The sequence below is a fragment of the Lepisosteus platostomus genome, chromosome 20 (genome assembly GCF_059453375.1).
Source record: "Lepisosteus platostomus isolate fLepPlt1 chromosome 20, fLepPlt1.hap1, whole genome shotgun sequence".
NCBI lineage: Eukaryota > Metazoa > Chordata > Actinopteri > Semionotiformes > Lepisosteidae > Lepisosteus > Lepisosteus platostomus.
In genome coordinates this window covers 12,125,001-12,135,991 of record NC_142630.1, presented here as the reverse complement: position 1 = coordinate 12,135,991, position 10,991 = coordinate 12,125,001, and the positions used below count along the sequence as shown (strand labels likewise).

At 36.3% G+C, this 10,991-nt stretch overlaps 1 protein-coding gene across 1 annotated transcript in view; it reads right to left on the bottom strand.

The window, feature by feature from the left end:
* Window positions 1–2,341: 2,341 nt before the first annotated feature.
* uri1 (URI1 prefoldin like chaperone) overlaps window positions 2,342–10,991 on the bottom strand; it is a 27,420-nt gene continuing 18,770 nt past the window's right edge. Inside the window, exons 7-11 of the mRNA XM_088613453.1 lie at window positions 9,792–9,972; window positions 8,730–8,982; window positions 7,040–7,182; window positions 4,167–4,407; window positions 2,342–3,379 (exon numbers count right to left, since the gene is read on the bottom strand). Coding sequence (XP_088469579.1) covers window positions 3,191–3,379; window positions 4,167–4,407; window positions 7,040–7,182; window positions 8,730–8,982; window positions 9,792–9,972 — 1,007 coding nt within the window. The 3' untranslated portion in view covers window positions 2,342–3,190. The remainder of the gene's footprint in view (window positions 3,380–4,166; window positions 4,408–7,039; window positions 7,183–8,729; window positions 8,983–9,791; window positions 9,973–10,991) is intronic.

The following is a 10,991-nucleotide window of genomic DNA, read 5'->3' as shown; positions in this document are numbered from 1 at the left end:
AATCTAGAAGCTACAGCACAAGAAATAACCATCTGCCAAAAGCACCAGTAACCTGTGCATCAGCAGACTGGCTGTAACTTGCTGTCTTCAAGAAAATAATCTGCATGCTTACAGGTCATTCAGGGGTAACACTGATTATTTCCTCAGGGCTGCAGAACATCAGAAATAGGTGTAAAGAGATGGTGGAGTGTTTTATTCTTCTGTGAAGGTCCATGATAAGTCTGATTGAAAACAACGTGTTGAGAAGTAATGATGAGCACTGTTGAATTGTTCAAGCCAACCAGTGGAATGGTGGAACTGTGTTGATGCTGGGAGGAATCTCCTTTAAGAACATGTTTGCCGCCTCATGTCGTCATCAAGGAACCTTAACTGCTCAGGATTACAAGGATGATGACCCTTGAGTTTTCCATTCCTGCAAGCGAATCTGGAAGACAATGCATGACCCCACACTGCAAGGATGGTCATGGCCATCTTTTTCTTCTCGCCCAAGTCCTACGGAAGAGCTTAGGTTCACCTAGCCTGTCATCAGCAGGAGACAACTAGCCAACCTACACAAGCTGGCAGTAGGTGCACAGGAAGACCAGCAGAACATCCAAAAGCTGTCTATCCAGAAGCTTGTCAGATCTATAAGTAAATGCTGGGAGTATTGTGAATGCTCAGGGAAGACATACCTAATACTTTGTTTCCATTTAGTGTCATGTTTCATATTAAAAACATCATGATTCTGTATTTCAATTCATTTTCTATAATTTGGTTTGATATGTTTAAAATATTTGATTAAATCCATTAGAGCTGAGTGTTGTACATCAATATGCAAACAAATGCAAGCGTTAGATTTATATCTAGAACTACTTGAAAGAAGATTAACTCTTTTCAATATGTGATAAAGAAGTGCAGATACCATAATTTTTCAAAATCAGAAAGTTAGAGGATAATTATAATTTCTGAGATCATGAAAGTGTGATTCTTATGATCAAAGCATACCAACCCAAAGTTAGTATTTAAAATACTATCACTAAAAACCATAAAAAAACTTTATTATAGTGAAGTGCTTTGATATATATAAGTTAATGTTCATTAATGTTCAATCTAATGAGTTACTCTATTGTGATAAAACTGCTATTGTGATAGACACAGAAGTGCACATTAGAATGAGTGATTTACATATTAACACACCAAAAAAATTAAGTTAATAATGTATTGTGTCCCAATAGCATCCAAAACACAAGCACACACCTCAGCTCAATTCCTTCCAAAGCATATTTCAAACTAGTATGTCAGACAGTGGAAATTATTTTAAAAAGTTAGCTCAATCATAGCCTGTTTAAGTATTCACACTAACAAAGGGCAGTGAAAACTGAGCTCTGTGGTATTAGGTACTGATGCCTCATACTTACTCCAGCCGTTATTGAAGGATTTTTTCTCCTCTCTCTCTCTTTGACCTTTAAGGAGGCTTAGGTTCACAAAAACACTTCCAAACAGTTCTCTCTAATGGCCTCCGCTCAAACAATCCAGCTTCTGTACTGGAAAAATGATTGATCTCCAAGAAACAGCAAAGTCAAAGACATACGGCTTGATGCGAACGATGAATCATAAGATTAGTTCCAAAGGAAATGGAGATCAGCACAGCAAACAAATTCCTTGTCAAAAAAAAGACACTGAATGCACTGATGTAACACTTGTCACCTGGGTAGGTATTTAGTTTCAAACAATTTTCTAAATTAACTAGGCAAAACTTTTCCTACCTTTACATTTGTGACTCAATATAATGCACACACTTAGAAAGTAAATTTTTTCGCAACCTTATCAAATTTACTTTCTATCATACTGTTTTTCAGAAGATAAAATATAAATATGCATTTAATTGCCGACTTAAAAATAATTCAATTATTCAGGAGGCAAGGTGGGTGATGCAGAATACAGGTTGATGGAAACATAATATATCAGGTTATACATTATGAATAGAAGCATCCTACAATACAGATATATGGATTCCAAAACATGTTTTGATAATCTTTCAAAAAAACTTTACAAAAAAGTGCTATCTCAACCTCTTAAGCACATTACAGCCAAGTATGGTTATGTGAAAATTTGGAGTCTAGTGGAGAAAGACTTAGTGTAACTGTTCTGTACAGCATTCATCCCAAAAAAACTTTTATTTTAACATATGTTAACATCTTGTGAGCTCTTATTGAGAATGGTACTAAACACTAAACATTCAACACTAAGACCATCTCTATTCAGCATACTGCCATTAAGCAAGCACTGTAAAGGAGAGATACCATTGCTGTTTAAATTCACTGAAGAAGCTGAAAGAGCAAACAAAGACCATCCAGCACACTACTGAGAAAGTTCATTTATTTCACTTATTCTTTGAGTTACAGTACTTGACTAACAATTTTCTCCTCTTCAGCTGAAATCAGCCATTGTAACTATAGCAGACATAGATCAAAGGAACAGGCAAATATATATATATATTTGTTAAGTGCACGCACAGGACTGTGCTGAAATGAAAACATACAAAAAAATCCTAGGATTGATTTTAGCCTTCTATTGGAGAAGAGAAGAAAATAGACTCAAGCCAAATATCCTTATGCAATTAACAGTTACATGTAAAACTATTCAGTCAATACATGGTGTACATGAGACTGAATTACCACATAAATCATGCTTACTGACTGAAGAGTGATAAACCAGCAACAAGCTCAACTACTGGTCTTAAAAGTCTGTATACAACAGGTACCACAACTCAGCAGAAAAATAATCCTCACTGAGTGAAGACAAGAAAAAAGCACTTGATTAAATCACATTAATAAGACTAAGGAACTGCCCAAATTACAACAATAACAACAAGACACTGGGCCTCTAAGCAGTTTTGTACCCTTAGTGTACAAGGATTGGTCTGTGGTGTACCACAGCTCTGCCATTTGGCATTCTTAATAATGCCTTAATATAAGAGTTAGAATTACAAAAGTGCGAGGGTAAAACCCCTTCTACATTTCAGCTGGCTTTCACAAAAATAGCACATCCGTAGAAGCTGAAAGCAAACCTGTGAAAAAGACTAAAAAAAAATTATGATCAAGTGGGAAAAAAGAGAACAGAACAGTGCAGACAGATGACACCTGCTTGGTTTAAAAGTGTTGCATTAAAAAAATAAAGCTAAAAATGGCTTGAGCCAAGCTAAGTGCAGTTATTTCTGCTGCTGCATGCGGGCAGCCTTGAACTTAGAGACCCTCTTGGAGGGCTGCTGAGGAGCCTCAGGGGGAATCTCCTCACATTTCCTCTCAGGGATCGTGGGAAGGGCCGGAGGAGTGATGGTCAGGTGAGGGATGACTGATGGCAATATGGGGTCCTTTTCAACCACTGTTCCTGAAAAGGCCTGAAAGGACACAAAAAAGCTTTATAAACTATAAATTATATTTGACATTATAAATCCACTTTTTAAGAATTACCAATCAGAAACACAAAATGTAATAAAGGAGCCCAGTAACAGTTTCAATAAGACCAAGTTCTTTCTTGGAATACTTTCTGGATAATTTTGTTGTTATATTGGGAGTTTTTAATAAAGGTACAAAAATATATATTACTCGGATGACATTGTGCTTGGTTAGTGTTGCAAACTATGCCAGATCTCCTTCTTCATTTATTCCATGTGCAGTTATCTACATTACTCTGGAACCCTTGTGTGTCTTATCACAGGGATCTAGTTACTTTATCAGCATCTGTATTTCATTAATGGCAGGTTTACTTTTGATTCAGAAATACAAAGATAAAAAGAATCAACATTTAAACCACCAGGACAGGAAAGAAAGAAATGTTTGTATTGTGTTGTTAAGTAAGGGCTCCCAATCATCAGTCAAACTATGTGAGAAAAATAGGTTCTTACCAGAAAAGTTGGAACTGCACATGTTTTAGGGCTATACAAAAGATTACAGCTATTTTTTTGTGGTTCAAAAATCCATTTGGCTTTGTATAAATTTACATCTGTATATTCCAATTCCAAAAATTCTATATGAATTACAATGTCCCAATTCTTATACTAATCAACACATAAATGTTGGCATGGCATGTGCGTTTCCTTTCCTTTTCTCTATTTTTGCTATCCACATGACAGGATTAAGAAAATAACCATTAGAGCATTCAAGTGCAAATAGTGGATGGCTCACTTCGTAGACTCCTAGCATGGGAAGAGGTTTGCTGGGTGAGTTTTCCTCTTCTAGGATGCTTTCACTGGTGTCACTGTGTGTGGCCTCATCGTGGCTCAAACTACGACTGAACCCCCTGCGGTCATCAAAATCTGCTGCGCTGCTTTCGCTGGTGTCACTGCATACGCTGTTCTCCCGGCTGCGAGACTTCAGGATGGACTTCCGAGGAATCAGCTCCCCATTTACAACATCAACAAACACTCTGAAACCAAAATATCTGAACCTCAGGAAATCGGAGAACTCAAGCAATTCTGCAAAAAGCACGCTTTGGTTATTCTTTCCTTTATTTAAAAGTTTAGAGACATTCTCATCGCATAGAAATGGACAAGCAAGCACAAAATTGTACAATATGACAGATGACTGACTGACTGCGAAATAAATTAGTCTTGAAGTTTTAATTTCCTTAACATCATCCGTCATGGGAATAAAAAGGAATTGCAACTGATTTATGAAGAATTCCTATGATAAAAACAAAATGTGTGTGAAAAAAGTATAGCCAAAATTAGAAAAAAAGTCAAAATTTAAAACCAACCAACATTCTTTCTTAGGGGCATTAAAAGTTAGTGCTGGGCTGATAAGAGGATGACAATCATTTTATTTTTAGTAAGTTCAAAGCCATGTATGTTTTTTCTCTAATTAAAAAGAGCAATGACAAGGGGGTGGGTCCCCTTTAAGACCCAACACTAGGATGCAAGGAGATCCATGCTCCTTTCCAGCCGAGAGGCAGGGCTGCACAGATGCAAGCTCCCTCATGACCACCGCTTGCCAAAACCCTCTTCCGAGCAGCAGCCAGCTGGGAGGCTGGTGATGAGGCAAATGCATACATTTCCTTGGTTACTCTGTACTCCAAGCCAGGCATTGCTGACCCTATCACAATGCGCAGCCCTATGCCAAGTATAGTATATGAACATTATACTTAACAGGTAAAAACATCAGTATTTTTCTATTTTTAGTTTTACATGAACACTTAGCTCTGAAAAATTAAGATTCTAAACCAGTAAACAGTACACAAAAAAGAAGAAAAGTCTTGATTAAACTTTCTTATAAATAAATAAGTTGCTGGTGAATGAAGATGCAAGTATGAAAAGTTAATGTAAAAGCTAACACATACATAAAAATGTCTAGATTGAGACAAATGCCTGCACTATGAATTTGCTTTTTTTCCTTCTGCAATCTCAATTTGGCTTGCTTTTCTGGCATGATTTCCTTAAAGAGTGGCAACAAAGTCATACAATAATGGTGCTTTGTACAAAGACAGAATCCCGATGAAGAAAGCCTGGTGAAATTATAAGATCTACAAAGTGAAGGTCAAACCCAGCACCTGTTCAGAGAGTAAGTACAAAGGAAAGGAATGCAACTAGAACATTTTCAGTCCATAACCCTAAGACTTTATTGGAATGGAGACACTCGGCTACAAACAAGGAATCAAACCTTCTCCAGGCAGAACATTTAAAGGTTTGCAATGTTAATATCATCTACATTTCAGCTTTTTTATGCTATATGTCTTTTAAGCTCAATACCGAAAACCAGAGAGGTGCCAAAAACAACATGTAAAAATCCAGCTGTATTTAGATTTAACTGGTAAATCAAATATGACTGATGGGAAGGTCCTGGATTGGATGCTGAAGCATAGAAAACATTGAATCTAAGATCCTTTATGTATATCTCCAAGTACAAATTATTCTGCAAAGGTATGTTTGATGAGATTGATTAATTCTGTTTAGATAAAAACATATTTTGGGACACATTATGAAACCTGCAAATTCATTAGCTATAGAAATGTTTAGTGATATTTACGCATGTGTGGTTAAGTTACGTCTTAGAAAAGAGGGTGGTTTTTACTCAGATCTGATAAGTAAAAACAAAATTAAGATCATAACAGGTTATGCATGCCTTCTGTATATATGCGTAGTGTTTAGATGTATACACATGATGTAAACCATACTGAACATATATTACAGTTCCAACTTTATATTCATACATATTTTGTATTATAATAAAGTAGATCAGCTGTATTCTGTTACAGTGAAATTCCTTTAAGAAATGCAGAAGCAGTAATTTTCTTAATACTGCCTTTCGGGACTCTATCCACTTTATTAACAACAAGGTGACTTTTCCCCCCACAACAAAACTACATACTTATACTTAAGGATGCATATGAGTAGCTATCCATTTTTTTATTATTCTAGCAAGCTAACTTATTTTTCAGTCTGTAAAAAAAGGGGAAAAAATCACCATTTAGTCAGGAGTTTCAGCGTAGCTCAGTGGGAAAAGAAATCTAATCTTTAACTTCCAACTGTTTGCCCCTAAGGTGTTCTAAAATGCATTCAAAAGGTATAAAATGCAAAGGAAACAACATTATACTTGTTTCCAGTGCCTACTAGCATTAGTAAGGAATTAAAAAAAAACATGTACCCTAAAGAACATAGAGATGAAAGTTATCACAGCATCTGTCTATTCCCTTGCTGTTAAACACAACAAGGGAGCTCTGAAAATGTATGTGTGATCAGTCTCAACAGGCTACTGCTACTGGCTACACCCTTCTTATCTACTGGAAGAATAGGACAAGGTGGCTAAACCCTCTTTCCTTGGAACTAACTACCAATTAGCAGCCCCTTGGACCCACTCCAACCTGTGCATCTATTCCAGCTTCATTACAAGTATTCTGAATGTAGTATTAAACACTGCAGGGACAAGCCCTATTCTAGAGACCAACTCATTCTCATTTCATGTGAAAGGACCAATGGCTCATTCACCTCTATTTCACTTGACTCCAAACAAAGTAGTTAAGGTTAGAATCTATGGAGTCAGAATACGAAGAAATGTAAAAGTACCTGTAAATATCCGCTGGCGTTTTGATCTTTGGGAGTTCGTGTAAAGAATGGCCATTCCCTGTGCTGTTCTTCCTCTTTCGCTTGGCCTCCTCCTTCCTCTCGCTGAATTTCAGTGTGGTGTTCTTTCCTGTGTTTATCCTGACCTGGATTCAAAAAGAAAGGCCAACACATGAGTCACTTCTTGCAGGTGAGAGCTCCCTGCAGATTATAACAAGATTAGCCCTTGCCAAGAAAGCATCCATAAAACCTACACATTTAGAGAGTTTTATAAAACAAGCATTCTGATAAAAATATACACAAATAGGTGGCTTTTGAGGTGCAGTGATGCTTTTCATTGCAATTCAAGACTTTTGGCCTAATTTCCCTGTGGATAAATTGCTTGTCCCATTCATTCACTATGAAACATCTGCCCATAAAGAACACAAGAATGTGTTAAGTCTTCTATTTAAAAAATAAAAAAACAAGAAAATAACAAATACCCATAAAACATCTAAAGGCAAAAAAAATGTATGTTAATACAAGCACTCTTAAAAAATAAGATAAGGGAGTCATTTGTTCGTGCCATTTCTGCAGTTTTCTGGGCTACTAATTTCCAAGATAGGTTTTGTACAATGTACCATTTCAATAGCCAACAATCCCTGTCAGAACCTAATTCAGTCAGATATTCTCTCTGCTTTAAAGCTATCATGGAGCCAGGGGGTTTAAAGGATACAGAAGTAAAAGCATACACGGATACATTTAATTCAAATAAAAATGGAGTGATGTGATGTGTTTTCACATCAATAAATTTAAAATACATTTGTCCAGTACTTGACAAGAGAATGCTAATTATAAAACACTAAACGTTAAAAGTCTTTTTGTCTAAAGGCTCCACTTAAAGCAAATTATCATTTACCTTTAGAAGGGAGCCAGATCATTAGGCAACAACATTAAAACCCACCGCACCATCAGCTCAGTCTCACTGTTGTGGTGCCCAGCACATAGCTATCTGATGACATCAAAGCCAAGCCAGCTTAAGGTTGCCATGTGTCCAAATAATTTGACATGAACAGATGCATCATTAAAATAATGCGGCATGCACAAGATAGATGTTAGGCAATCAACATTTTAGACAGTATGTGCACTTTTTTTACACAGAAAAATTGGTTTTCAAACAGTCATGGGCAACACCTCTTCAGCAATCAAACAGAACCTCCGTGGCAAGAGAATACCATGATTCCAGCACACAAGTGGGTCACCATAGTATACTTTGAAGTGATGATAATTAATTGTAGCTCAGGTTAAATTAAATCAGATACATTCACTCACTGATACAAACATTAGGAATCCCAAGTCAATATAGCAAACTCTCTGATGGCAGGCATGAGACAGATGTCCATGACCTTCTGAGGCCAGGAAGATCCCCAGGTCTCAACCCTACTGAAAACTGATGGAATCAGTGGAATGTGCAGTTCAATCCTACACACCATTACCTTCATAACAATCTCACCTGATGGCAATCCTGCTAAAGAATGGGTTTGGTCTGGATTCTTATCTCTCACAGACAGAGAACCCAGACCTAATATAAGATCATATTCATTAGATGATCCCAATACTTTGGTCAATAAATACACTATTTACAATGCAACACAAAAAAGAATCCATTGTATTTCAAATAAAAACTGCCCAGAAAAGCTTCAATGAGACTCACCCTTTTTTGCTCCACAGTATGCAAGAAATAGATTGTTGGTACAAAGCTCCCCACATCTTCGTCATCGTCACTGTGAGGCTGCCCTGTGCCATTCACCTGACATGTGATCAGACGCGAGTCTCCCTGAGTCACCGGAGGCCAAGCCTCCCTCTCATGAAGGCCACTGGTTAAATTCATATTTTGACATTCCTTCTCTTCCTCAGATGAAGAGGATGCCGTATCTTCTCCATTTGTATACGGGTTATCAGTCACTCTAAAATAGTGCAAAAAACAGCATGAATTAACTTGTCCAATGTTGACTATAGAGATATCCAAGACAATATAACACTGAAACTCTGAAAGGAAGAACACTATAGAATGCAGACAATACTGAAGTAAAACGTAACAACTGTGCCCAATGCTTAAAAATTGTATTTTTTAGCTAGTACAGTGAAAGTTTGAATACACAGGGTTATAAGATGAACTGCAGTTGCCTAGTATTAAGCAGGTTTACATCATTGAATGTCATAAAAAGGGAAATGATTACAATGTTTCTCTGTCATTGCACTTGATTAAGGTTTCTTGACTTTTGTATTAATATAATCTCATATTAAAATGAATTTTCATTATCATACGTTTTAGCTCTCTAATATTTTCCACCATTAATTGTTCACTGTACATCCTGCAATGTATAAAAGCCTTGGATTAAAAAAGAATCCACATTCAGACAACATGTGTCAGTGTTTAACACATCATATTTTAAAGTTTTCTTTACACTGGTGTGCTCAACTTGGAAAACTTGAATCCTATGACTAAAATGAAAAGGGTTCTCAAAATGATAATACTGGAATAATTAGTGATATCCTCCTAATGTGACATTTTTTAATTGCAAAGAAGAGATAGAACGTTTACATACAATAAGATTAATGTAAAATATATAATTAGTCATATCCCCATAAGGATGTTGAATATGGCCTTATTAATTTGGTACATTCTTAAAAGCAGGAAGAGCTAAGCAAATTCTCATATGACTCAACATTTAAAAATGGTTGCATTTATTTTTTTCCCCAATTTTTGTTTTACCGAACTTGCTGATCCATCAGTTCTTCTTGTGCCTCAAGTTCATCCAGTCTCGCCCAAAGCTTTTCTTCTGATAGAATACCACTCCTGCCTTTGGAATCATTCTCTTCAACGTCAATGCTGGCTTCAAAAACATCTTGGATTTTTGGTTTGGAATTAGGTTTGTGGGCCGTTCTTTGTTTTCCTGATAAGACAATGATTCACAGTTTACTTGGAGTTCTGCTAATTAAGTTTAAAACAAGCATACTCTGTTTATTACTAACTTCTCAGAAAATTAATTGCTGAGTAACTACTTCCACCAATAGGACCACAAAAAGCAAGTTATTGAATGCTAATATCTTCAGATCAAGCCTTTTTGAAGCATCAGGATGAATATAATTTCAGTTGTTTTCTATTCTCAGGCATTTAAAACACATACACGAGCAAGAATTTCCCCTCTCCTCTTTTAAAACTTACAATCACACCTTCCAAAATTAAATACAGTACCTCTACATACACCACAGTTTTAGTGCTACATGCCTTATATGACAAATTAATTTTTTTGAATTGCTAGGAAATGTAATTGCCTAGAAGAGCAGATTTATGGAATATGTTACCTACATTTTGCCTACGCCAATGTACTTGGTACAAATTAATTATTGATTAATCTCTTGCATTAAAAAATGCAGATAAGCAATATTAAACTAGTTCTAAAGGGTATTTTAGGTTTAATCCACAGTCAGTTTATTCAGCTCATACTTTACCGTCTTATTGACAATTCTGGCTCTTACTAATCAGTATACAAAAGAAAAAATAAATGTCAGCAAAATCTCTTCTACTTGTCAGTTTTGAGATATAATGCCTAGTTCTAAGATTGGCCTTGAGTCTCACTTTAAAATTCAACAAATCTTGAATGCAGCCATCCCAGATTTCCAGGTTTTATGAGGGGTTAAATAAAACCAAATGATCAGAATTGTGTAACGATATCCCCATCATCCTGGGACTAAACCTCAATACCGTTCAGCCCTGCGTAGCTACTGGAAAAGGTCAAGGCAAAGTTTAGATAATCTACTTGGTTAAAGATATTCATGGTCAGCTTTATCACAGACAGGCTTTCAAAACTAATGAGAGGGAATCTAAATATTTGCTGATGTTCTGAAAACTCCCCTGTCACAGAACTTTTTTTAATACAAAGCATGAAATGCTTTAAAAATTCCTTAACTT